Source organism: Panthera tigris, chromosome D3 (genome assembly GCF_018350195.1).
Source record: "Panthera tigris isolate Pti1 chromosome D3, P.tigris_Pti1_mat1.1, whole genome shotgun sequence".
Taxonomy (NCBI): Eukaryota; Metazoa; Chordata; class Mammalia; order Carnivora; family Felidae; genus Panthera; species Panthera tigris.
The window spans coordinates 6099107-6126981 of record NC_056671.1 but is presented as its reverse complement, the minus strand read 5'-3'; the positions used below and the strand labels follow the sequence as shown (position 1 = coordinate 6126981).

Here is a 27875-nt window from a genome sequence, read left to right as displayed (position 1 = left end):
TGCCATAGCTCCGGTTGGTTTGACAAGATGGCGGCGGCGGGGCGGCGCGGGCCCAGTCATCGCGTACAGAGCGTCCCAGCTTCCAGCCCGGGAGCGGGTTTGTGAAGCGGGCCGCGCGAGCCCCAGGCATGGGCTTGCCGCCGCCGGCCCCTCTGCTCTTGGGGCTTCTCCTTCTGCTGGGCGTCCTGAGGCCGCTGTGGGGGGACCTGGGTGTGTACGGCAGGGCAGGGGCCCGAAGGGCGGGTGGGTTGGGGACGAGGCGTTTAACGGGCCAGATTTGGGACTCCTCCGGGTGCCCTTGCAACTAGTAACTCCGCCCTTCCCCTTCTTTCCCGCCCAGTTTTCATCCCTGCTTTCATCCGTATGACCGGCCCTGCGGTCAGCGCTTCCCTGGTCGGAGGCACCGAGGATGTGACCGTGTCCCTGGCCTTGCTGCAGGACAAGGAGGGTAAGGAGTCCGGCCCTCCCTGTGGGGAGGGTGGGGGTTGGGCCAGGGCCACGCCGCCCAAGGAGGTGGCATCCCAGGAGGTGGCATCCCCTGGGGCCCCAGCCGCTGTCCACTGCAAAGTCGGCGTGGGAGCAGGAATGGGGGGGGGGGGGGTGCTGTGGACCAGAGAGGACCGACGGACAGGCTTGGTGAAAGGAAGCCTGGAACAGTAATGGCTCACGTTCACTGAGCTGCCTGTCTCCTGTGGTTTACATGCATCACTGCATTTCCCCAGTAAGAACAGTAATACACTTTCATGTCTGTAACACATGAAGACACGAGAGTTCGCAGAGGCTGTTACTTGTCCAAAGTCGCACAGCTTGTGAAGGGCCCAATCCCAGGCTTGGAAAAGGATTCCCTCCCAGGGAGCCTGACTCCAGCATGCACACCCTTAGCTGCTGGGCAATACTGCCTCCTTGCATCCTAATCTTCTCCCCCATAGGCTTATTGCCAACCCCAGCTTGTGGAGCGCTGACCAATGAGACGGGAGACTGGAGCTTGACTGTGACCCCCAGTGTGGTAAGGCCAGAGGTAAAACTTTTCCCGGGGCGTCTGCGGAGACCCACATTCAGTGTTTCTGCAGTGCTGTTTTGGTTGGACAAGGTATGGTTTTGTCTGTGCTTGGAACTACTGTGAGACTACGGGTTACCAGATCGAGGAGACGCCCCTCCAGCCCAGAGGTGCTTACGGTAGGGCTAGCGGGCCTTGGACGGGTTTCAAGAAGTTTGTGAACTCACTGAAATTGTGTGTAACGTTATGTGTGTGTGCATTTTCCTCATGAGATGGTTGCCAGCTTCCATCAGATTTTCAAATGGATCTGTGACTCAGAAATCTTGACCTCAGCTCAGGTCTTGATCTCACGGTTCGTGAGTTCAAGCCCTGCGCTGGGCTCCATGCTGGGCATGGAGACTACTTAAAAAAAAACAACAACTCTCATTCAATAAATGTTTTATTGAATGCCTAGTATGTGCAAGACATCAGCAATGGAAATATGGACGAGAAAGCGACTGCGTGCACCCCAGGAACTGGGGACTCTTTTCATTGAGTTTTTAATGTGTGTATTTAGTCTTCTGCTGATATGCTGATAGGATGATAAAAAAGAAAAACTAAAAAGATGCTGGACAAACTGAGTTAATTTATCAGACTTGCTTGCTTTTCTGTTAAACTGAGGATTAGGAATCAGGGCTTACGAATCGCCAGAGGTTTACCGGCTGAATGATGGCAGCTTTGCGTACGGTTTTCCTTTCGTAAAGTGAACTGAGGCAGCTGTGTAATTTTGCTGTGTTTTCCATTGTGTGTTCTTATAATTATCCATGCTGGGTCGAGTCACCTTAAAAAGTGCAGCAACTTTTCCTTTCAGAGCGCGTTGGATGTGACAGTGAGGCTGAAGAGGGGTCTGCAAGGGTGTTCCGCTAACGAGACAGATCCCTTCTCAGAGCCCCCGTGTATTGTCCAAACTCTTCTGGTTTCGGCCTCTCACAATTCGTCCTGTTTAGCACATCTGCTCATTCGAGTGGAGATTTACGCCAACTCTTCTTTGGCCCGGAATGCATCAGGCAAGTCACGTCCAAACATTCACGCCGAACGTTGCCTGTCGGGTTCTGAGTGCCTGCCGTGCCCTTTGTCCGCTTTGCTCTGGAGTCAGTGTTGCCTTCTTCAGCCTACTTTCCTTTTGTTTAATTTTCTTACTTTAGAAGTTTCTACTTTGTATTATTGCACTTAATTAGGATCTATGTTATTCCGCTGTGCCGTTTGTATCTTTGTAGACTGCCTGAAAGGGAGAGAGTGAGGTTTGTTTCTGTGTCTTGATTCTTACGACTCCATCTTAAAACCCAAACCAAAAAAAAAAGTCAAGGGAAAGATTAATGAAGGAGTTTCCAAAAATAAAACAAACAAAGAAACCAAGAAACCAACCAAACAAAAAAAAACCCAGTAGATTTTCAGTGAAAGCTTTGGACCTCCAGCTCCCTTTCTAGTGTCAGCCTATTAATTTATGCTTATGGAAGCATGTGGTATTCTCTTGTTTCAAAAACAATACATACACACACTAATAACACACAGTTCACTATTCTATGCCTTTTAGAAATAAATTCCATATGGGGGCACCTGGGTGGCTCTGTTGGTTGAATGTCCGAATCTGGCTCAGGTCATGATCTCACGGTTCGTGGGTTCGAGTCCCGCGTCGGGCTCTGTGATGACAGCTCGGAGCCTGCAGAGTCTGCTTTGGATTCTGTGTCTCCCTCTCTCTCTGCCCCTCCTCCATTTGCACTCTGTCTCTCCCTCTCTCAAAAATAAGTAAACATTAAAAAAATTGGTAAAAAATAAATAAGTTCCATATAAATGCATGTAGGTTCACCCCATTCTTTTTAATAGCTGCATAATATTCTATCGCGTGCAGATACCGTTGTGTATTTGACTAGTCTCTTACTGATGGAATCTGAGTCACTTCCAGCGTGCGGTGTATAGAGCAAATATCTTTTGCGCACGTCTGCTTTTGGGCACGAAAATGGCCTTGTGTTATTCTCGCGTTCACACGGCAGGTTTTCTAAGAACGACAGAATGTAGCTGTGCCAGTGTTGAAGGTCCACTTTGATAGGTGCCACCGCCATGTTCCCTGTCTCCTGCAGTCAACGTAGCAACTCTTGCCTTTGCAGTCCCCCGGGACGAAGGGAGAAGCGTTTGTCCTCAGTAGCGAAGGTCTGTCACTTGTCATTTTGAGACTCCCACACTGTCGCTTCCCTTATCACATCCCCTCACTGTGATCCCCCTTGTGATTTTGGAAGTTGAGGAGGGTTAGATATGTTCAGACGGTGCCATCCATTGGGCCACCCTGCCTTCAGTGTGCTTACGCGGAAACATCTCCAAGATCTATTACCAAGTGCAAAAAGCAGCCGCACACGGGTGCTTATAGCATGGAGTGAGACTATATATTTGCATACGAAAGTTCTGGAAGGCTATCTGAGAAGCTAACCATGTAGGGCCATTTGGGCAAGTGGTGTGGGAACAGGAAGGGCCGGCTGGGAGGACTTCACTGTGTACCTTTTTTCAGATCCTCTTGAGGTTTTTTTCGTTAAATTTTTTTTTAAAGTTTATTTATTTAATTTTGAGACAGAGCACAAGCTGGGGAGGGTCAGAGAGACACACACACACACACACACACACACACACACACACACACACAGAATCCGAAGCAGGCTCCAGGCTCTGGTTGTCAGCACAGAGCCCGATGCGGGGCTCAAACCCATGAACCATGAGATCATGACCTGAGCTAAAGTCAGATGCTTAACCGACAAAGCCACCCAGGTGCCTCCTCTTGAGTTTTTTGAACATGTGAATCTGTGACCAATTTAAAGGTCTAAAGTTTTGTTTTTGGGAGAAAAAACCAAAAAAACATTCTCTAATGCTTAAAATTTAAAGCCAAAAAATAATATTCAGGGGGTGCTGAAAAAAATCTACAGGAAGGATTAGTAGCTGTACCATTCAACGTGGTGACTTTTCTTCTTTTTAAAAAATATGCTTGACTGCATTTAGGTAACAGATCAGAACGTCTTTGTATAAATAGCCAAACTTAGGAAAATTAGACTCTGTGTATTGGTAGTTATGAGATGTTCGCTCTGACCCCATGAAGGTATGAAAAATTTTGCACCCAGTCAGACAGAGATCAGAACGAGAACAAGGACGGAAGGACAGATGGGAGGTACGTGGTACGCCTAGGAACAATCAAGGTAGCAAATGGCGTAGGAGACATATAGGTAGATGCACAGATACCTACCTATATATCGCATAGTAAAACCCTATTCTAAAATGCCCTGTTTTTATTCCACTGGTTTGATGATACTGATGGCCAGACCCTTGCCTGAGTAACAGACTATGTTACTCAGACCTTCTCCTTATTCCTGAGACCATTGACATACTGGGGTTCTACTATATTCTAGCATAGAATTCTGCATAATTAGCTGTTTTTGAGATGCTTCAACTGTCATGTCATTGAAGTTAACTGTTATAAGTGATTGCTACGTAGTTTTTCTTTTTTTTTTTTAAACCACTATATCGGTTTTTATTTATTTATTTGTTTATTTATTTATTTATTTATTTATTTATTTATTTAATATATGAAATTTATTGTCACATTGGTTTCCATACAACACCCAGTGCTACGTAGTTTTTCAACATGTACCCAATCTGAGGACAAAAGTAAAGTTTCAAAGTAAAATTTATCTGATAAATTGCCGCAGGGGATCTGGAAACATTACTGTCTGGATTCTGAATTAGGAGGTTGAAACATAATGTGACGTATTCCTTTTCCAATTCATGTAAAAATTATTAATTTCCCCCACACTTCCACACTTGAGCTAGAATCAGGATATAAAGAGTTGGGTCTGCAGTGCGATAGGACATGAGGTTGAGCAGGTAGCACGATTAGACATAATCTTGCGGCCAAATGGGCCCCCAGATAATGTCTCTGAAATGTCCTCATGGCTTCGGTTTTATCTGCTGGAAAAGGTAACGCATTTGAAGGGGTCAATGGGTAATGTCAGTCTGTGTTACGAAAAGGATTGTTCAGTGTATTGAAAAATAAAGTCAGTGCGTTACCTTTATCCTAACTTGTAAATTGTAGTCATGATTATCTTTAAGGTCAAGCGTGACTTCATTTTGTTATAACTAGCATATTTTCCTATATTTGGGTTTTTGTTGGAGTAGTAGATACAGGCCCAGATAGGGTTTATGCATAACTCAGGGATTCCTTAATGTGTAATATTTGGTCCTGGTGATTTGTAAAACAATCATTCAGCTTTCTTTCGAGTATCAAAAATGTGGCAATGCTTTGTCAGAGTGTTTCATGGCTGGACTTCTCTGTCGTTTGTACTTTTCAGAGAATGTGACTGTTATTCCCAACCAGGTGTATCAACCCCTGGGTCCTTGTCCTTGTAATTTGACCGCTGGGGCCTGTGACGTCCGCTGCTGCTGTGACCAGGTAAGCTCTTTTCGATTACGGGTACAAAGGTTACTATACCCAATAGCATGTAAAGGATACAGTTTCCCATACAGCTTTTTCATAGATGGGCTTTGAAAAGTAAGATTGTGTTTTGTGTTGTAGATTGTTTTTTTTTTTTTTAATTTTTTTTTTTAAGTTTATTCATTTATTTTGAGAGAGAGAGAGACAGACAGACAGAGCACAAGCAGGGTAGGGGCAGAGAGAGAATCCCAAGCAAGCTCTGTGCCATCAGCGTGGAGCCCAGTGTGGGTCTTGAACCCACGAAATGTCCAAGGGTCATCCGCGTTGTGGCAGGTGTCTGTTTTTGTCCCTTTTTATGGCCGAGTCACATTCCGTCGCATGGACAGACCGTATGTTGCCAATCCATTCATCAGTCGATGGATGCTTGGATTGCTTTCGTTTTTTGGCTGTTATGAATGAAGCTTCCGTGAACATTTGTGTGCAAGTTTTGGTTTGGACGTGTGTTTCCATTTCTCTTGGATATATTACCTAGGGGTGGAGTTGCTCTGTCCTATAGGAACTGTGTGTTTAACCTTTTGAGGAACCGTTTTCCAAAGTGGCTGCATGGTTTTTACGTTTGCATCATCAGCAGTGTAGAAGGGTTGCAGTTTTTTCCATGTCCTCATCTACGTTTGTTACAGTCTTTTTGATGATAGCCATCCCGGTGGGTGTGAAGTGGTATTTCATTGTGATTTTGATTTGTATTTCCGTAGTGGCAAATGACGTTGAACATCTTTTGATGTGCTTGTTGGCCATTTTTATATCTTTGAAAAAATGTCGCTTTAGATCCTTCGCCCATTTTTTAAAATTAACTAATTTATTTTTTAATTTACACCCAAATTAGTTAGCATGTAGTGCAACAATGACTTCAGGAGTAGATTCCTTAGTGCCCCTTCCCCATTCAGCCCATCCCCCGTCCCACACCCCCTCCAACAACCCTCTGTTTGTTCTCTATATTTAAGAGTCTTTTATGTTTTGTCCCCCTCCCTGTTTTTATATTATTTTTGCTTCCCTTTCCTTATGTTCATCTGTTTTGTATCTTAAATTCCCCGTATGAGCGAAGTCATAGGATATTTGTCTTTCTCTGTCTGGCTAATTTCACTTCGCATAATACCGTCTAGTTCCATCCACGTTGTTGCAAATGGCAAGATTTCATTCTTTTTGTTCGCCGAGTAATACTCCGTTGTATATATATACACCACATCTTCTTTATCCATTTATCCGTCAATGGACATTTGGGCTCTTTCCATCCTTTGGCTATTGTCGATAGTGCTGCTATAAACATGGGGGTGCATGTGCCCCTTCGAAACAGCACACCTGTAGCCCTTGCATAGGTACCTCGTACTGCAATTGCTGGGTCGTACGGCAAAGAGGTTTTTCTCTGCTTTCTTCTCTAGGATTTTGACGGCTTCCCGTCTTACATTTGGTCTTTCATCTATTTTGAGTTTATTTTTGTGTTTGGTGTAAGAAAGTGGTCCAGGTTCATTTTTCTGCATGTCTCTGTCCAGTTTTCCCAGCACCACTTGCTGAAGAGGCTGTCTTTCTTTACTCCACTGGATATTCTTTCCTGCTTCGTCAAAGATGAGTTGGCCAGACGTTTGTGGGTCAATTTCTGGGTTCTCTATTCTGTTCCGTTGATCTGAGTGTCTGTTCTTGTGCCAGTACCATGCTGTCTTGATGACGACAGCTTTGTAATTCATCTTGAAGTCTGGAATTGTGATGCCTTCAGCTTTGGTTTTCTTTTTCAACATTACTTTGGCTATTCGGGGCCTTTTCTGGTTCCATACAGATTTTAGGATTGTTTGTTCTAGCTCTTGTGAAGAATGCCGGTCTTATTTTCATAGGGATTGCATTGAATATGTAGATTGCGTTGGGTAGTATTGACATTTTAACAATATTTGCTCTTCCAATCCAGGAGCATGGAATATTTTTCCACTTTTTGTGTGTGTTCTTCAATTTCTTTCGTAAGCTTCCTATATAGTTTTCAGTGTATAGATTTTTCACCTCTTTGGTGAGGTTTATTCCTAGGTATTTTATGGTTTTTGGTGCAGTTGTAAATGGGGTCAATTCCTTGATGTCTCTTTCTGTCAGTTCATTATTGATGTATAGGAATGCATCCAATTTCTGTGCGTTGATTTTATATCCTGTGACTCTGCTGAATTCATGGATCAGTTCTAGCAGTATTTTGGTGGACTCTTGGGTTTTCCATATACAGTATATGTCATCTGCAAAGAGTGAAAGTTTGACCTCCTCCTGGACAATCTGGATGCCTTTTATTCCTTTGTGTTGTCTGACTGCAGAGGCTAGGATTTCCAGTACTATGTTGAATAACTGTGGTGAGAGTGGACATCTCTCTTGTGTTCCTGACCTTAGGGGGAAAGCTCTCATTTCTTTCCCTCCTTTGCCCATTTTTCAATCGGGTTGTCTTTTTGTTGTTAAACTATAAGAATTCATTATACCTTCTGGATACTAGTCCCAAATCAGGTATATGATTTGCGACAAACATCTCCCATTGTGTAGGTGTCTGCTTTCTTGTTGGTGTCCTTTGAAGCCCAAAAGTTTTTTAAATTTGTTGAAATTCGATTAATCAAGTTTTTCTTTTGTTGCTTGTGCTTTTAGTGTCATATCTAGAAAAAGTTGCCTGATCCAGGTCAAATACATACATACATATATATATATATATATATATATATATTTTTTTTTTTTTTTAATTTAATTTAATTTAATTTAATTTTTTTTAAAGTTTATTTATTTATTTATTTTGAGAGAGAGGGAGAGAGAGAATCCCAAGCAGGCTCCGTGCTGTCAGTGCAGAGCCGAACGTGGGGCTCAAACTCACAAACTGTGAGATTATGACCTGAGTCGATATCAAGAGTCAGATACTTAACCGACTGAGCCACCAAGGTGCCCCTCCTCAAATACACATTTTTAATCCTTATTTGAGACTTAAGAGGAATGAGAGTTGCAAAAGAGGCACATTTACTGTGGCCCCAGTCACTCCTGTTTTTGGATGAGTGCAATTATATCGTGGTTGGTTTTACAAAACAGAAAAGGAAAGTTTAGGACCTTTATTTATATTGTAACTCTCATACCAACAATTTCACTTATAATAACAATTATATTTAATTTAAGAATAGAGCATATCATCTGTCAATATCAATAGAAACATATGGTGTTCTCTTCCTCTTTCTTCCAGACTGCAGTGCTGTGCCCTGTTTCTAACCTCTTTCGTGTTTGTCGTATATGGTATCGATATACACAGCACCAGCCCCTGGCAGTGTTTAGTATCTGGGTCAGTGATGTCTTTGGACAGCTGCTACTTATCACTTCGGACATGATCAATTTTTTAATTTGAATTGTTCTTGGTTAAAGGTTATTTTCCGGGGCGCCTGGGCGGCTCAGTCAGTTAAGCGTCCGACTTGGGCTCAGGTCATGATCTCATGGCCTGTGGGTTCGAACCTGGCGTCGGGCTCTGTGCTGATAGCTCAGAGCCTGGAGCCTGCTTCGGATTCTGTCTCCCTCTCTCTCTGCCCCTCCCCCGCTCATGCTCTGTCTCTGTCTCTCAAAAATGAATAAACATTGAAAAAAATTTTTTAAAAAGTTATTTTCCTACTGTCAGGGAACAAAGGATTTGGGACATTTTTTTTTATTTATTATTTTTTTTAATGTTTATTTATTTATTTATTTATTTATTATATGAAATTTACTGTCAAATTGGTTTCCATACAACACCCAGTGCTCATCCCAAAAGGTGCCCTCCTCAATACCCATCACCCACCCTCCCCTCCCTCCCACCCCCCATCAACCCTCAGTTTGTTCTCAGTTTTTAAGAGTCTCTTATGCTTTGGCTCTCTCCCACTCTAATCTCTTTTTTTTTTTTTTCCCCTTCCCCTCCCCCATGGGTTTCTGTTACGTTTCTCAGGATCCACATAAGAGTGAAACCATATGGTATCTGTCTTTCTCTGTATGGCTTATTTCACTTAGCATCACACTCTCCAGTTCCATCCACGTTGCTACAAAAGGCCATATTTCATTTTTTCTCATTGCCACGTAGTATTCCATTGTGTATATAAACCACAATTTCTTTATCCATTCGTCAGTTGATGGACATTTAGGCTCTTTCCACAATTTGGCTATTGTTGAGAGTGCTGCTATAAACATTGGGGTACAAGTGCCCCTATGCATCAGTACTCCTATATCCCTTGGATAAATTCCTAGCAGTGCTACTGCTGGGTCATAGGGTAGGTCTATTTTTAATTTTCTGAGGAACCTCCACACTGCTTTCCAGAGCGGCTGTACCAATTTGCATTCCCACCAACAGTGCAAGAGGGTTCCGGATTCGGGACATTTTTAACTTTTAGTTCTCTGAGGCCTCTGAGAAATGGGGAAGAAAATGGATGAAGAACCGAATGCAGGAATGAAGTCACTTCTTGGTGACATTAATTGGGTCATGTTATAATACAGCGATGCCTTAAGGTTTCTTAGGGAATACGGACTGTTTGCCCTAACTCGAGATGTCTTTAGGTTTCTCTGGGCTAGGGGTTTGGATGGTGATGACAATTAAAAAGGGAAGTTTACTCTGTTTTATTCCCCACTTGGAGTGTCTTCCATATTTTCTTCTCTTCCTACTTTTGCTTGTTTGTTTGTTTTTGTTTTTTTGTGGGCACATCTATGTCCCCAGTAAGGATGTGGTTCCCTTGAAGGCCTGAAATTACTGACTTGGAGGCTCGTGGGGAGCTGAGGAGAGAAATTCTAGCAGGATTTTACTTTCTGTGACCACGTAGCACTGGCAGCCTGGATGGCGATTGTGTTGCTTCATCTTCCTCGGTGGCGTCCCCTTCCCCTGAGAGCTGGTGGCGGGCACCCCAGAAGCTTCTGTCTGCTCACCGCTCCTTCACGTTTCCTTCCAAGGAATGCTCGTCGGATCTCACAGGACTGTTCAGAGAGGCCTGTTTCACCGGCGTTTTTGGAGGCGATGTCAACCCTCTGTTTGACCAGCTGTGCTCCGCGCCGGGGGCGCCGGAGGCCCCAGGCTGGTTCCCGTTCCTGTGTGTGCAGTCGCCGCTGGCCAACTCGCCCTTCCTGGGCTACTTCTACCACGGCTCCGTGTGCGTGTTGGGGCCCCCACGGGCCCCCCAGGTCCTCAACATGAGGTTCAGTCTTCCATGTCCGTTAGCGACTTTGTTTTGTGTTAAGCCTTTGAGAGAATTGGGCCTCACCCAAAGGAAGTTGGTCAGTTACCACCAGTGGTGAATAGTGATTATCTGGGTTTGGGAAACCGGTGGTGGGCTCACGGGGACCTCAGTTTCTTTCTGGTACCTTTCTGTCATGTTGAAATTTTACAACTTTATTATTATTATCATTGAAGTAAAATTCACGGAGCATAAAATGAACCGCTAACCACTTTCCAGTGTACGGCTTTTTGGCTTTTAGTACAAATATTTTTGTAATTAAAAAAGTAAAAAAAAGAAAATGCAAGAAGAATTGTTTTTAGCAGATACCGGCCAGAAGGAGTAGCGATAATCCTCATCGATTTACAGTTCCTCTAGGCCACAGGCTTCCGCCGAAGTGTATCTGCATACTGATCTGAGAGACTTCTCAGACTTCGGTTACAAACAAGGAGATCCAATCATGACTGTCGACAAGGCATATTTTACCATTCCGCAGGTAAGAATTTCAATTTGAACATGCTAGGGCCTTTTACAAATTTTCCCCTCCTGTTGTTAATTTGACTTACACTGCTGTTAAAAATCTCGTCCTAAGTTATTTCTCCTGTGGACTTTCCAGGTACTCAACTCTTTCTGGTCTGTGGATTTTATTTTTAATAGTCTCTCTTAAATTAACCACTGTCGTTGCTAAATCTCAGAGTGAACTTACCAACCAAAACAAATTCTATAAATTTCCACGGAAATAACTACCATTCTGCACTTCTGTTAGTTTCACAGCCAATTTCTTGTAAGCTATAAGTATATAATCTAATGTAATATTCCAGAGATTTTGAAAAATATCTCAAGGCTATATAGAGCTTTGTGTGAAATCTTTATTTTTTTATTTATTTTTAAAAATATTTTATTTAGTTTGGAGAGAGAGAGAGAGACAGTACGAGCAGGGGAGGGGCAGAGAGAGAGAGGGAGACACAGAGTGTAAAGCAGGCTCCAGGCTCTGAGCTGTCAGCACAGAGCCTGATGCAGGACTCGAACCCACGAACTGTGAAATCATGACCTGAGTGGAAGCCGGATGCTCGACCGACTGAACCACCCAGGTGCCCCAAAATATTTTTTTAAGTCCAAAATCACGAGGAAAAAAGCATTTGTGGAAAGAAAACACGGGAGTCCAAATCGTCTCTCTTCACTGTTCAAGGAATCCATTTTTTACAGTTTTAACAAAAGTATGGTTGTCATGAGGGAGAGAAAATGAAGTTGAATATAATCATGTTTCTGCAAAGTCAATGGAGCAGAGCAGGGAATTTTCTTTGTTTTCGTTAAATAATACTTATTGTGACAAAGCTTCCAGACTTTGTGTAGCAGATTAACCAGATCATTTTCTTCGTTGGTCATCTAGTGAGTGAACTAGTCGTTACTGAAACTAAGCCACCGGTAGGAGCAGGCCGCAGAAAGAGCGCTTGCGTGAGATGTTGGTTGGTATTTTATGATTCGAAGAGAAGTCACAGCCCTGTTGGGATTCTCCCTCACCCTCAGGTGTCCCTGGCTGGGCAGTGCCTACAGAACGCACCGGTGGCTTTCCTTCAGAATTTCGATGTGCAGTGCGCCACTCGTTTGGAAGTATCCCAGGAACGAGATGGTATTATCAATGCCAAGATCAAGAATGGTGTGCTGGGAGGTACGTCGCGGTGGTTTGCAAAAAGAACACAGACCCGGGTGTCGACAGAAACCGTGATCTCATGAGAGTATAAATCACTTCTACTGGGTCAATTTAAAATATTTCAGCTGTCCGTCGAAGAAAGCGTTTTCTTCAGAAAAAGTCCCGTTCCATAGGATAGCACATTGCATATTAGTTCTTCTTTAAAAATTGAGGGACGCCTGGGTGGCTCAGCCGGTTAAGCGTCTGACTCTTGGTTTCGGCTCAGGTCACGATCTCGCAGTCTGTGATTTCAAGCTCCGCCTCGGGCTTGGTGCTGACCGCTCAGAGCCTGGAACCTGCCTCCGATTCTGTGTCTCCCTCTCTCTCTGCCCCTCTCCCGTGCTCCCTCTGTTTCTCTCTCGCAAAAATAAATAAACACTAAAGAAATACATAAATAAAAATTGAGGCAAAATTCACATAACATAAAATCAACCATTTTAAATGTTTATTTTTATTTATATTATGCTGAGAGAGAGAGAGGAAGAGAGAGAATCCCAAGCGGTCTCCGCACTGTGCAGAGCCTAATGTGGGGCTCGATCTCGTGAACCGCTGTGAGATCACGACCCGAGCTGAAATCAAGAGTCAGATGCTTAACCAACTGAGCCACCCAGGTGCCCCTAAAGTCAACCATTTTGAAGTGTACAATTCAGTGGCATTTAGTACATACACAATGCTGTGCCACCATCACCTCTGTCTAGTTCTAAAACATTTCCTCCCCCTAAAGGACACCCCTCCCCTTCCCGTACCCACCAACAGCCTCTTCTTCCTCCCCGTGCCCTGACCCCTAGGGACCATTAATTACCCTCCTTTCCATCTCTATGGATTTGCTTGTTCTGGAATTCCCGTAACAAAGGAATCCTACACTACGTGGTCTTTTATGTCTGGCTTCTTTCACTTAGCGCCACATCTTCAAGGCGTAGCCGCCGTGGCACGGACCAGAACGTCACCCGTGTTTATGGCTGGGCAATATTCCATCGCATGGATATCTGTGCCACGTGTGTTATCCGTTCGTCCTTTGCCAGGCATTTGGGTTTCCAGCTTTCGGCGACCGCGGGAGAGCTGCTCTGAACACTCGCGTGCAGGTGTCTGTGTGAGCACAGGCTTGCGTTTCTCCTGGAGCTGCACCTGCCAGTGGCATTGCCGAGTCACGTGGTGATTTAACTTTCTGAGGAAGCTCCAAGCCGCTTGTTAAGCGAGCGCTCCTGTTACACTCCGCCCGGTCGTGGACCGCCTCTTTGTTCCTATAGGAGAGTGGCTCTCAGGATTATGATCACTGACTTTGGATCCTCCTCCTCCGTTGTTATCAGATGCCAAGAACAGTGGGATTCCTATTTGGTGGCGTCTGGGGAGTGGGAGAGTTTTGTAGCTGGCACACGGGTCAGGCGCAGTTATCGTATTTGCTTGATTAGCTCTCGCTTTCAATAAGTAAATGTGATCGTGTTGGGCCAGGTAGTCCTGTGAAGTTAATTTCTGTATCTTTTCAGGCATCGTTACACCAAGAGTAATCTATGAGGAAGCAACCGACCCAGACAAGTTCATCACCAGGACAGGTAATTTAACGTCACGCTTTTACATCACTTCTACAGAAATATGTGTGTCATTTCTTGTAAGGAGTATAGAGTCTTAGAGTAAATATGTTTTTATTAAGAATTTAAGGAGGTTCACAGCAATTAGAACTTTGTCTGTTCCACATTCTGTTTGTTCCCTGTTCCATCTTGCTTTGCTGCGGAGCGGTATCTGTGCCCTGGAGCCAGTTGCCTAGTCCCGAGCTGTGGGGGCTCCAGTGTCCCTGCCAGTTTTCAGGCTCTGTGAACCTTTTCGAAAATGTTTTCCAGGGAACCAACATTTATGTTTCTTGTTCTCTTTTCCTTTTTATTTTTATTTATTTATTTTTATTTATTTATTTATTATATATATATATATTTATATATATTTTTATATTTTTATTTTTATTTATTTTTAAGGTTATTTGTTTATTTATTTAGAGAGAGAAACAGAGTGAACGCAAGTCGGGGAGGGGCAGAGAGAGAGGGAGAGAGAGTCCCCAGTAGGCTCTGTGCTCCTTGCTGAGCCTGACGTGGGACTCGATTTCATGCTCGGAAGATCATGACCTGAGCCGAAATCAAGAGTCAGATGCTTAACCAACTGAGCCACCCAGGTGCCCCTTCTTTATTTTTTTTATTTTTTATTTTTTTAACATTTATTTATTTTTGAGACAGAGAGAGACAGAGCATGAGCTGAGGAGGGTAGAGAGAGAGAGGGAGACACAGAATCCGAAACAGGCTCCAGGCTCTGAGCTGTCAGCACAGAGCTCGACGCACGGCTCCAACTCAGGAGCTGTGAGATCATAACCTGAGCTGAAGTCGGACACCCAACCGACTGAGCCACCCAGGCGCCCCAGGTGCCCCTTCTTTAAAAAAAGAATTTTTTAAAGACTTTTTTATTTTAAGCAATTTCCACATCCAAGATGGGGCTTGAACTCACAACCCTGAGCTCAAGAGTGACACGATCTACTGACTGAGGCAGCCGGGTGCCCCTCTTTCCTTTCTTTCTTTTTTTTCTTGCCTTAGCCTTTCTCTTACTCGTTTCTTTTTTCTTCTTCTTCTTTTTTAAAAATATAATTTATTGTCAAGGTAGCAAACATACAGAGTATACAGTGTGCTCTTGGCTTCCGGAGTAGATTCCCGTGATTCATCGCTTACATATAAAACCCAATGCTCATTGCAACAAATGCCCTCCTCAGTGCCCATCACCCGTTTTCCCCTCCCCATCCCCCGCCCTCCCTCCATCAATCCTTAGTTTGTGGTCTGTTTTTGAGAGTCTCTTATGGTTTGTCTCCCTCTCAGTTTGTCACTGTTTTTTTTTTCCCCTTCCCTTCCCCCATGGTCTTCTGTTAAGTTTCATCTTTTTTTCTTTTTGATAATTAAACTTTGCCGTTTTAATGCAGCCAAACAAATGATTCAGAGTTTGGCTAATGTCATCAGGATTTTTGTTAAGGATATTTGTATTTCTCTGCAGTATGTTGTAATTCTCAAATTTATTCATTCATCGAATCTTAGCAAATACCTACAACATAGTAGTGAACTAGACGGCAGTCCTCTGTTTCTAAGGAGCCGACCTTCTGTTAGCCTTTCATTTTTGACAAACATTCTACTGAGCACGTCTCTGGATTGAACTATGAGCCACACTCCGGGGGTACAGAAATGGAAGGGAAAGGATAGATATTGTGATGCTGTGGTGGGGGGGTGGCCAGTGCTGACTCGGTGGGACCAATAATAGACCTGAGCTCAAGGTCGTTAATTTATGACAGAATTTTTTTTTTTTATTTGCAGAAACACTTTTAAGTAATGGATCGGCCCCCAGAAATGTGAATGTAGAAGAACATTATATTTTCAGATGGAATAATAATACAATCAGCGAAATAAGTGTCAAAATTATTAGGGTAGCAATTAATGCTCACCAGAAAGGTAAATCTGTTGAGAGCAGTGAGAATGTTTTCAGTTGAAAACTTTTTTTTTAAGATTCTCATAATTATTACGTGTAAAACCAAGTCAGACTTTTTTCTTATTTGTGATTGTGATTTAATAAAAAAGGCTTTTTTTGCATGTCAAAATGTAATTATAAGATAAAGAAAATGACACTGTGGGGGATAATTTCTTTCCCTAGTAAAATGGTACACACTATATTTTGTATTGTGTTTTATTTCTAGGGATCACGACACAGAGATTTACAGTAAAATTTTTAAGCTATAATAGTGGTGATGAAAAGGAATTTTCTGGAAATCCAGGTAAGATAGTGTATGTCAATCACTGATCCTACAAACATATTTTAATTGAATACTCCTGTACCACAGTGATGATTATAAGTAACTCTCTCCAATTGTAGTTTGTGATTCTAGCCTGTCTCTTTCTCTTTTGTGACACTGTATTCTTTTTCTGATAACAGCTTGGTTTTTTGTTGTTGTTGTTTGTATAATGCCTTTGAAGTGTTGGTAAAATTAGCTTTTTAAGAAATAAGAAGCTATAGATGGAGACGCGATGGAGTCCATGGAGAGACTTCATGGGGACTGTGAAGTTCCAGGCACGTGCGTTTTGTCATTATGTGCAAATATGGCATCACTTGGTTCGTTATATATTTGTTTGCTTCTTTAATCCGCTGTTGCCTCCTTAGCGCTTAAAAACAGTAAGGAGAGGGGCACCCAGGTGGCTCAGTCGCTTAAGCGTCTGACGTCAACTCAGGTTTGTGGGTTCAAGCCCCTCATCGGGCTCTGTGCTGACAGCTCAGAGCCTGGAGCCTGCTTCGGATTCTGTGTCTCCCTCTCTCTCTGCCCCTCCCCTGCTCACGCTCTGTCTCTCTCTGCCTCTCTCAAAAATAAATAAACATAAGAAATTTAAAACAGTAAGGAGAACTGCAGGTCCAATGTATCAGCTGTTAGTCACGCCCACCTGCTAGGCACTTGCAATGTGGCCAGCGGCATATGTGGACATGATAATGTTTGGATATATTGAGTTGAATAAAATACATTCTTCAAATTAATTTCATCTCCTTTTTCTCTCTTTTTTTTAATGGGGCTACTAGAAAAAAATTTTTAATGTCTAAAAAATTCTAAAAATATGTCATATTTAAAAATCACATATGTGGCCTGCATTGTATTTTTATTGGACAGCACTGACTTGAACCATAGTAGGTGTTCAGTAAGTATATGTTGGATGGATAAACTATCATTGTTTTTAAAAAATTTGTCCCTCCTTTTACTATTCTTAATCAGGCAGTAAGTAACCATGAAGGAACACATTTTTTTACTTTTATTTATTGGTTATTTTTATGTATGTATGTATGTTTATTTTTGAGATCAGGGGAGGCGCAGAGAGAGGGGGACAGAGGATCTGAAGCAGACTCTGTGCTGACAGCAGAGAGCCTGAGGTGGGGATCGAACTCTTGAATTGTGAGATCATGACCTGAGCCGAAGTTGGACACTTAAGCGACTCGCAGACTCCCCTATTTATTTTCAAAACTTTTTTACTTTTAAATAACTTTTTAGTTTGCATGATTTTCAATATTTGTACATATTGATTTAATAATAATGCATGATCTATTTTACATATATATTTTTTAAAATTTATTTATTTATTTTGAGGGAAAGAGAAAGCATGTGAGAGTGGAGGTGGAGGGCAGGGAAAGAGAGAGAATCCCAAGCAGGCTCTGTGCTGTCAGTGTGGAGCCTGATGTGCGGGTCGATCTCAGAAACTGTGAGATCATGACCTGAGCTGAAATCGGGAGTCCAACGCTTAACTGACTGAGCCACCCAAGCATCCCTATGTGTGTGTGTGTATATATGTGTGTGTGTGTGTGTGTATATATATATATATATATATATATATATATATTTTTTTTTTTTTTTTTTTTTTTTTTAATGAGGTTTTAGTGTACTTGTTAATGTGGGGTTTTGGATTTTATTGTCGGGTTTCGGGGCACCTTGGTGGCTTGGTCGGTTGAATGTCCGACTTTGGCTCAGGTCGTGATCTCGAAGTTTGTGGGTTCGAGCCCCACATCGGGCTTTGTGCTGACAGCGTGAGCCTGCTTTGAATTCTCTCTTCCTCTCTCTCTGCCCCTCCCCTGCTCATGCTCTCTCTCTGTCTCAGAAATAAACAAACATTAAAAATAAATTAATATTGTTGGGTTTCCTAGCAGGCTGCTGGAATTTAAGGGTTTTCATTCCATGATTCAATTTCACATGATTTCTGAGGAGCACCATCAGAACATGTGAAAAAATGTTGAAGCTCTTGTCAAAAAAGAATAAACTGATTATGAGCCAGAACTGATCAGTCTGTGAAATAGCTTGTGTATATACAGCACTTTGTGAGGCAGGAGGGGTTTTAGGAAGACTACACGACATGGGCCCTCTCCTCAAAGAATTCACTGTCTCACTTGGAAAGACAGCCCGGGGTCATGGAAACAACAGAGAACAATATAAGAAAATGAATAAAGGAGCATGGGGCTTACGCACAGGTACTCCGGAGCTTCAGGGAAGTAGAATGTCGACCATGCCCCTAAACTCTCCGTCGTTAAGGAACTCGTAGGCGCAGGTTCTGATCTCAGTGCGGGAAGAGAGGCAGAGTGAGTCAGAGTTCTGCCTGCAGCGTGTTTCTGTTGTGGGCTGTGCGGAGGAGATTGTACCTTGGAAAGCAGCCAGTGCGGGCTGAGAGCAGGGCTGGCCCCGGGGAGGCCAACGGGGCAGAAGTGAGCATGGGGGGTAGTGCACGCGGGCAGGGTCGAACCGCGGCCGGAGGGGAGGCTGCTTGCTCCCCAGTGGTGAGAGGTGACGTTGGAAGCACAAACACCACGCGTGAACCCCAGTTGCATCCCGGTTTGTAGAAACAGCTCTAAAACATGTTTTTGGGGACTTCAGGGGAAATAGCAGTATGAACTGGATAGGATTTGATTCTAAGGAATTATTAATTTTCTCAGGAGAAATATTGGTATCATGGTTCTGTAGAAGAGTATCCTTTATTTCAGGAGATGTTATGTCAGAGCTTTTAGAGGTGAAGTGTCAAGTACGCAGCTTATTTTCTTTTTTTTTAACAAATTTTTTTTTTTTTTAACGTTTATTTATTTTTGGGACAGAGAGAGACAGAGCATGAACGGGGGAGGGGCAGAGAGAGAGGGAGACACAGAATCGGAAGCAGGCTCCAGGCTCCGAGCTGTCAGCACAAAGCCCAACGCGGGGCTCGAACTCATGAACCGTGGGATCGTGACCTGAGCTGAAGTCGGACACGTAACCGACTGAGCCACCCAGGCGCTGCTCAACTGTATTCTGACACAGCTTTTTCCGTGTGTTTCCTTGTGTTGTGTATTCCTCTTTCATACTGTTTGACAAGGTCACGCTTGCTGTATCAGATTAACTTTAGCTACTTCTTATTATTCTGTTTGTCTAGGTTACCAACTTGGCAAGCCTGTTCGAGCTCTAAATGCCAACAGGGTGAATAACGTGACGACTCTGCACCTTTGGCAATCGGGTAATCTGGTTTGGTAATACGATTAGCCCTTCGGTAAGCTAGAACTGGAAATATTGCCATATTCTGCATCGAATCACGTAATCACCTCAAACTCCTGTTGGTTTATTTAGCGGCGGTGGGGGTAGGGATGGGGGAGATCATGCTTCTCCGTTTTCTCAAAATTGAACACTGTTTGCACCTGAGGAGCTAGTCATTTGTAAGAGAGACTTAAATACGTGGTTGCCTGGAGACACGACTGTAGATTTGTTCTGAACTATGGGAAACCTGTGCCTTGGTGGCACTTACCTGCTTCTGTCAGAAGGCATTAACTCACATGTTTAGAATAAACCACCGATCCCAGTCAAGGTACAGAAAGGCTCCTTTGTTCAGCTTTGAAGGGAGTAGAGTGACAATGACCTCGGTTCTCAAAAACTGGAAACTTTATTTCTACATACTGTTTTCCAAGAAAAACTTTGAAGTAACTCTTTACTTTCATTTAGCAAAAATAGTAAGAGGACAACCTTCTTATTTTCTAGCTGGAAGGGGTTTGTGTACATCAGCAACTTTCAAACCCATTTTATTTGGAGAAAATGCACTATCTGGATGTCTTTTAGAAGTTGGGACCAGTGAAAACTGTACTCAGCTCAGGTGAGTGTATCATTGGCCAATTTTCCTGTATTTTGAGTGGTTTGCTTAAAACGAATTCACCGCACGAACAGTAAAGACAACGTGACTGAAAAATTACAGTACGAATAAAAAGCTTTTGTAAAATTGGTACTGGACAGTGAATAAGTACAGTTTATTCACAATTGGTTCAAATATTGATAGAGGGGGAATCGAGTTCTTCCCTGGGACTGAAGCCCTTTCATCCACATTTATGCAGTTGCTCTGCTCAAGTCTGTTCATCATTGGAACCCAATACTCCTAGAAGTATAAAAAGGCCAGGAGACAAATACAATTGGGGTGGTTAACATTCAAAGAATACTTGTTACGTGGTGTATAAAGAACCTTGCACTTGTCTGGGTGGCATTTGGAAAGTGTGTTAATAGATATGCAAATGCATTCTTTTTTTTTTTAAATTGAGGTGAATATAATACAATTAATATTTAAAAAAAAATTTTTTTTTAACGTTTATTTATTTTTGAGACAGAGAGAGACAGAGCATGAACGGGGGAGGGGCAGAGAGAGAGGGAGACACAGAATCGGAAGCAGGCTCCAGGCTCCGAGCCATCAGCCCAGAGCCCGACGCAGGGCTCGAACTCACAGACCGTGAGATCGTGACCTGAGCTGAAGTCGGACGCTTAACCGACTGAGCCACCCAGGCGCCCCCAATTAATATTTTATAGTAAATAATTCAGTGACATTTGGTGCATTTATGATGTTGTGTAATCACCACCCCTATTTAGTTCCCAGACATTTTCATCTCTGCAGAAGGAAGCCCGTGCCCACTAACCGTCATTCCCCCTCCCCCTTCCTCCAGCCACTGGCAACCACCAATCTCTAGGGAGTTACCTCTTCTGGACATTTCATATCAATGGAATTGTACGATAGGTGACTTTTTGTGTCGGGCTTCTTTCACTCAGCTTAGTATTTTTGAGGCTCATTCATGTTGTAGCAGGTGTCAGTGCTGGGCTCCCTTCTGTGGCTGAGTCATACTCCATTGTACGGCTGCACTACATTTGTTTATCTGTTCATCTGTGAATGGACATTTGAGTTCTTTCTACCTTCTGGCTGTTGTGAATAGTGCTGCTATGAACGTTCACACGCCCATTTTTGTTTGACTCCCTGCTTTCAGTTATTTTGGGCATGTAGCCAGGAGTGGAATTGCTGGGTCACAGAGTAATTCTATGCTTACATTTTTTGAGGAACCACTGCATTATTTTCAGTGGCTGCACCATTTTATATTTCTACCAGCAATGTAAGAGGGTTCCAATTTGTCCACATCCTCCCAACACTTACTATTTTCTGTTTTTTAAATAATTTTTTTAATGTTTATTTTTGAGAGAGAGAGAGAGGAGAGAACGAGCGTGCGCGCATGAGTGTGGGAGGGGCAGAGAGAGAGGGAGACGCAGAATCCGAAGCAGGCTCCAGGCTCCTAGCTGTCAGTACAGAGCCCGACGCGGGGCTCAAACTCAAAAACTTCGAGATCGTGACCTGAGCTGAAGTTGGACGCTTAACCTACGAGCCACCCAGGTGCTCTCCGATTTTCTGTTTTTTTGATAGGTATCATCTTAGTAGGTATGAAGAAATATCTCATTGTGGGTTTAACATTTTTTTTTTTAATGTTTATTTATTTTTGAGAGAGAGAGAGAGAGAGAGTACTAGCGCATGTGCAGGGGAGGGGCAGAGAGAGAGGGAGACAGAGGGTCTGAAATGGGCTCTGCATTGACAGCACAGAGCCCGATGGAGGCCTCAAACTCACGAACAATGCGATCATGACCTGAACCAAAGTCTGATGCTTAACTGACTGAGCCAGCCAGGTGCCCCTCATTGTGGTTTTTATTGCATGTATCCTTATACCCATTTTGTCTGTAACACATCCCAAGTAGTGTAGTTCTTTGGGAACTACATGGGAAAAGATGGGGGAGGCCCTAGACAGGAAGTAGACTGCGGGTATCACTTACCAGCAGAGGCTCTTGATTATGGGATAGAAGGCTCTCTCCTGCAGTTTATAAGGTTTTTACCTGTCAATGACATTGCCAGAAAGGAAGGATGCTAAGTTCCAATTCTTTTTTTTAAAGAAGCTGTTTTATTTTATTTTATTTATTTATTTTATTTTATTTTATTTTATTTTATTTTATTTTATTTTATTTTTGTTTTATTTTATGTATGTATGTATGTATGTACTTATTTTTTGAGAGAGAGAGGGCACAAGTGAGCAAGGGTCAGAGAGAGAGAAAGGGAGAGAGAGAGAAGCGGGGCTCACCTGTTATGGGGCTCATGTTCACCCAAAATGGGGCTCGAGCTCACCTGAAGCAAGACTCGAACTCGTGCACCTGAGACCATGACCTGAGCCAAAGTCAGTTGCTTAACCGACAGCCACCCAGGCGTCCTCTAATTCTTAATCTTCACTTAATCTTATGGCTCAAAAATCTAGCTAGATACTTAAAAGGTTCTTTTTGCTATTGGATCACTACGGCCCATAAATTTATCCTGGTAACTCAATATGTGATCTACCCACCTCCCAACTTTTGTGACCACCCAATGGAGTCTATAAACTACATGAGACCAACATAAGTTACTAACATTTGAAGTCCAAAGTGAAAGATCGCTTCTCTATGTCCTCCCCAAGTGGCTTAGGTCCACCAAAGAGAACAAAGACACGAGGTGCCTGGGTGGCTCAGTCATTTAAGTGTCTGGCTTTGGCTCGGGTCACGAGCTCGCAGTTCATGAGTTCGAGCCAGAGTCCGGCTCTGTGCTGACAGCTCAGAGCCTGTGTCTCCCTCTCTCTCTGTCTCTTTCCTGCTTGCTCTCTCGTCTCTCTCAAAAATAAATAAACATTAAAAAAAAAAAGAGAGAGAGAGAACAAAGACACCCAGCCAGCTTTTAATGCCAGTTCCTCTGGCACATTTTTATTTAGGCACCCAGCAAGCACAACCTAGATACTCCCTCGAAAGGACTTCAGGATGAGACCCACCGGTCATGTGCTGAGAAATGTCTTACTCTTTTGCAGGGAGAATGCTGTTGAACTACTTGATTCATTAATACAAGCAACTCATGTTGCAATGAGAGGCAACTCCAATTACAACGATCCTAGCGATGGCTGGGTCGAAATAATACGTAAGTCAAAGCTGCATAGATGTGCAGCATGTAACTTGTTGCTATGACTACGTAGTGCGAGCCCTGCGTGTGTGGGAGCCCCACACGGCAGCTCTTCCTTTGCTGTGGCTCAAATGACGTTTGTTTTTAGAGGTTAATTCTCTAGCCAGCAGGCTCTTCACATCTTTTACCTCTTATTAACGATGCCCCCCCCTTTTTTTTTTAAGTTTATTTATTTATTTTGAGAGAGAGAGAAAGAGAGAGAGAGCGCGAGTGAGCATGTGTGCTGGTGGGAGAGGGGCAGAGAGAGAGGAAGAGAGAGAATCCCAAGCAGGCTTTGTGTTCAACGCAGAGCCTGACATGGGGCTCGAACCCACGAACTGTGAGATCATGACTTGAACTGAAATCAAGAGTCAGACGCCCAACGAACTGAGCCACCCAGGCGCCCCACCATTTTTGTTTAAGAGAAAAGCCACATGAAGTTCAAACTGCCCAGTTGTTTTATGAGCTAAGTCTTTGTAAAAGGAAGTCTAAATGAGTGTTGAAGCTTTTCAGCGCATTTCAGTTTGCATTGCTGTTTTTGACCGCCAGGGATGTAGGCAGATGAGAACGGACTTTTTAATTTATCAAAGCAATGTTGTTAACCTAAAAGAAAATAAGATGATTGAGAACGTGATGCTGAGTGAAAGAAGCCAGACACAAACGGACACGAACTGTCTGATGCCACGTGTATGAAATGCCCAGAATGGGCAGATCTGTAGAGACAGAAAACACACTGGTGGTCGCCAGGGGCGGGGGCGGTTGGGAGGAAACGAGGAGTGACTGCTAATGGGCACAAGGTTTCTTTTGGGGCATTACAAATGGAATTTGGCGATGGCCGTACAACTCTGTGCGTGTACTGAAAACCACTGAATTGTATACTTCAAATGGGCGAGTTGTGTGGCATATGAATTGTGTCCCAACAGAGCCGTTAGAAAAGAAAGATGTTAATGTGCAGCAGGTCAGGAGAGCAGGGACCACCCAGGCCAGGTAGGAAGACTCGGGCCGGGGTGTCTGCAGCGAAGGGCTTGCAGGGGATCGATCGGCCAAGGAGGTGAGGTGCGTGGCACGGGCAGCAGCGGTGAGCCACGCTAGCTTGCCACGGCACACCCGAGTTCAGCTGTGAATCCGATACGTGTGTCTGGCCACTGAGCTCCAGCTCGCTCTGCTTGTCAGTGCAGAAGCTCGAGGCCACGGTTTGTGGTGGCAGAACTGGAACCAAAAGCCGGGGTTCCAGCCTCTTTGCTGTCTCCGCAGCCGGCAAGTCAGGCGGCAAGTCTTTCTGACGTCGTGGGGGGTCTTAAGTGTGTAAATATGCTGAACAGAAAGAAAGCTTCTTCTGTTGCTCTCATTGACGGGTTGCCTTTTGGGGCCAGAGGGAGCTAACCGGCTCTGCAGTACCCGCTTTCCTAAGTCCCCTCCTGTCGCTGCGGGTGCGGCTGCACCCCTCCCCTCTGCCTGGCCGGTGTAAGCAGCTCTCTGCGTCCTGCACGCCTTACCTTACCACCTTCGGTCGCTTCGGCTCAGCGGGCTGGAATTCGCACAAAGAACCATCCAGACACTTGCCTGTGCTCTTCTCACCCGTTGTGATTCGGTCTGGATCATTATGATCCCCGACCCCCTCCCCTCTGTGGGCGGTGAGGGATCACGTCATGTCTGTGGGCTCGATGTGCCCATATCACTCTCTGACTTTGGGAGGGGTCCCGGGGGCCATGGGGCCATGTCCCATGCTCCAGCCACTAGACCCCGGGTTGGATCCTCATCTGGAAACAGAATCTTGTCAACTCCTGGGCTTTGCCACCTAGGCCGGCTGGATGGGCTGTGGACTGCCCGAGGGATGGAGGGAGGGGGTCAGGAAAGCACCTGAGAAGCGGAACGTGTGGCAGGTTTCAAGACCGAGAACCCAAGGTGGTTAGGTAAGAAAGCGGAGGTGATGGCATTTTGTTGCCTTCAAGGTGGAAGCAGTTAGCTTCTCTGTCACACGTAAGCCCAAATCAACCCTGGTCCTGGTTGATGAGCAGAAGAGAAGTGACGCTGAATGCGCGCATCGAGGAGGAGGAAATTGGATGTCATAAAAACACGGTGTCACCACCCGCCACCCCTCCTGTAATCCACCTCGCTGCTTTTCCCGAGGGCTGGTTTTCAAGATGAATGAAAGTTGATTTCCTCTTCAGTTCTATTCTCTTCCATGTGTGTTACTCTATGACAACACATTAGGAAATTGCTTCCGAACTACTTAATCCTTACTAACTAAAGTCGTTAGCTGCATTTCAAATGTCGTACACAGCTTTTACGAGAGCAGTGACAGCATGCCCTTTGTCTTGTGGCATCTTACTGCAATTGTGTGGTATTTCTGCTAAAACTCTGGGGGAGCTTGGAGCTTGGGAACTGAATCAGGATTTATGGCTTTATTATGTGGGTCAAGGATTTTATTATTAAGTTGAGTTTTTTCACTAAAAAATTATTTATTTGAGAGAGAGAGAGAGAGAGAGACAGAGAAAGAGGGAAAGAGAGAATCTCAAGCAAGCTCTGCACTGTTGGCACAGGGCCCGACGTTGGGGCTCGATCTCACAAACTGAGATCGTGACCTTGAGCCGAAATCAAGAGTCGGACACCTAACCAACTGAGCCACCCAGGCGCCCCCGTGGGTCCGGGACTTTAAGGTTCCAGTGACTGGCTTTACAAGGAAAAGTTTTGAACTCAATGGATAACACAGTTATTAGAGGTGAAAGATGCAGTAATGTGATTGCTATCTAATAACGTTTCCTGTTTTCTCCCCCTGCATCATGACATTGTAGGAAAACCGTTACTAAATTATTCTTTCCAAAATGCACCGCTTGACATCTCTGTAGGCGCAGATGCCCCCGACACAGACACAGGGGCAGACCCATCGGTTAGTGTGAATGGCATCTGCACGGATATTCCTGCCCGGCTCAACGTCCGCATCCTCAGCTCAGATGCTGGTGCAGTGGAAGGGATTACTCAGCAGGAGATACTTGGCATAGAGACAAGGTTTGATTGCATCTTGGATAAGTGTCGTTTGGAGAGAGTCAGTAAAGTTGAGAGTGCTCCGAAGAACAGAGAAATGCCAATTTACAGTCTGATCGTGTATTTACAAATTGCAAATATTAGCCACGGGAGTATATGTATAAATGGAATATGTATCCACTGTGTGTGTAATGGTAACTTGTTCTCACAAGTATTTGTGAAGCTGTGTGTGAGGGATTCTGCGGGGTCTCTTGGGGGGACAGAGATGAGCAAGGGGTGCTTTGTGCTGAGCACAGTTGAAATCCGTGAAAGTAATAATCCACTGGGGTACATGATGGGGAGGGCGTCTCCCAAAGGGGAGTTGGGTGCGGGTGCCGGAACAAGAGCAAAGGGGGGATGCTGGATAGGCAGCAACGGCGGACGTTAACCACCAGACACACCCGGTAGTGCTCTGCTAAGAATGACGCGGTGCGTGTGCACGTGACATGTGACACGTATAAAGGCGCCTTCGTACTGCGCCTTGCACTTGGAAAATCCTCCCAAATGGTTAGCTGTTGTTCTTATTCTCCTATTGTTTATTACTGTAGCTGGGTGATCGGCCTTTGAGGTGCTCCTCTCTCTGTGCTATTAGAAATTTTACATCATCCAAAGAGGGGGACAAATTACTAGAATTTGAACGTTTTTAAAGAGAATCCCAATTTATATTGTTGCTGTCAGTTACCTGATGCTCTTAACAGATTAGAAACGATTGGTGGATGTGTTACCTGCAAATCTTTTCCTCCCAGGCTCTCCTTAGTGAACTGGCAGTTCCAGTGTGGGCTTACTTGCGAAGATAAGGCCGACCTTTTCCCTGTCAGTGCGTCCGTCCAGTTTATTAAGATACCTGCACAGTTACCCCGTCCACCAACAAGGTAAACCGGTTGGCAACCTAAGTTGATGTTATTAGGAAGCAGAAAAATATATACTGGAAAATAAGTTTATTTCTTTCATCAGGTTTTGATGCATCTCATCAAAAGCGTGCTTTGTTGTACCTACTGTAATCTTCTAAAATGTTTTGTAGATTCCAGATCAATTTTACAGAGTATGACTGTAACAGAAATGAAGTGTGTTGGCCACAACTTCTATATCCTGTGACCCGGTATTATCAAGGTAGGGTAAAGCAGATTTCTGGAATGGTTATCATTATGTAATGTGGGGGAGGGGAAAAGAGAGAGGGAGAGAGAGAGAGAATCCTGAGCAGGCTCTACGCTGTCGGTGCGCAGAGCCCGATTCGGGGCTTGACCTCACGAACTGTGAGATCATGACCTGAGCTGAAATCGAGGGTCAGACGCTTAACCAACTGGGCCACCCAGGTGCCCCCATAATATTAAAAAAAAATGTGTCACAGAAAACTTAAAACGCATAGAAAAAAGTTAAAAAAAAATTACCAGTAAGGTTACCACTCAGAAATTATCGCTATTATTGTTTTGGTTTACTTCTACCTAAATAATTACCAAAAAAGTTCAGAAGTAAGAATTTTGCTTCATTTCATTCATTTTTTTTGCAGGGGAGCCTTATTCTCAGTGCGTGGCCAAGGGCTTACTATTGGTATCGTTTTTCATGTTAGCTGTGTTCCTCAGTAGCCCCTGGGCCAGAACATGCCAAGTGTGAAATTTCAGCTACCATCTGACTTCTTGCAGACCACAGACTTCAGTGATTGGTTGTACTTCTGTGTACCTCTCTGTAAAATTATAATAAATGCAGCGCTTTA

General features: G+C 44.0%; 1 protein-coding gene across 7 annotated transcripts; it reads left to right on the top strand.

Moving 5' to 3' along the window:
• The first annotated feature begins 24 nt into the window (after positions 1-24).
• Positions 25-27875, top strand: TCTN2 (tectonic family member 2). 7 transcript variants are annotated; one of them, XM_042961522.1, is made up of 19 exons: positions 25-210; positions 341-448; positions 930-1006; positions 1848-2043; positions 4116-4184; positions 5362-5462; positions 10395-10591; positions 11024-11150; positions 12182-12323; positions 13829-13894; positions 15677-15811; positions 16054-16131; positions 19280-19360; positions 19876-19987; positions 23013-23119; positions 25936-26149; positions 26911-27036; positions 27186-27274; positions 27672-27875. In XM_042961522.1, the coding sequence occupies exons 1-19, from the start codon at positions 129-131 to the stop codon at positions 27773-27775; spliced, it is 2211 nt and encodes a 736-aa protein (XP_042817456.1). In that variant the 5' UTR covers positions 25-128; the 3' UTR covers positions 27776-27875. The 7 variants fall into 7 exon arrangements, with proteins under 7 accessions (XP_042817456.1, XP_042817457.1, XP_042817455.1 ...); XM_042961523.1 differs by having other exon boundaries at positions 930-1018; positions 25990-26149; XM_042961521.1 differs by having other exon boundaries at positions 930-1018.

Coding starts and splice junctions, on each gene's coding strand:
- TCTN2 (XM_042961521.1), top strand. CDS start 129: ATGGGCTTGCCGCCGCCGGCCCCTCTGCTCTTGGGGCTTCTCCTTCTG. Junction 449..929: donor CTTGCTGCAGGACAAGGAGG/GTAAGGAGTCCG, acceptor TCTCCCCCATAG/GCTTATTGCCAACCCCAGCT. Junction 19,361..19,875: donor TCTGCACCTTTGGCAATCGG/GTAATCTGGTTT, acceptor CTTATTTTCTAG/CTGGAAGGGGTTTGTGTACA.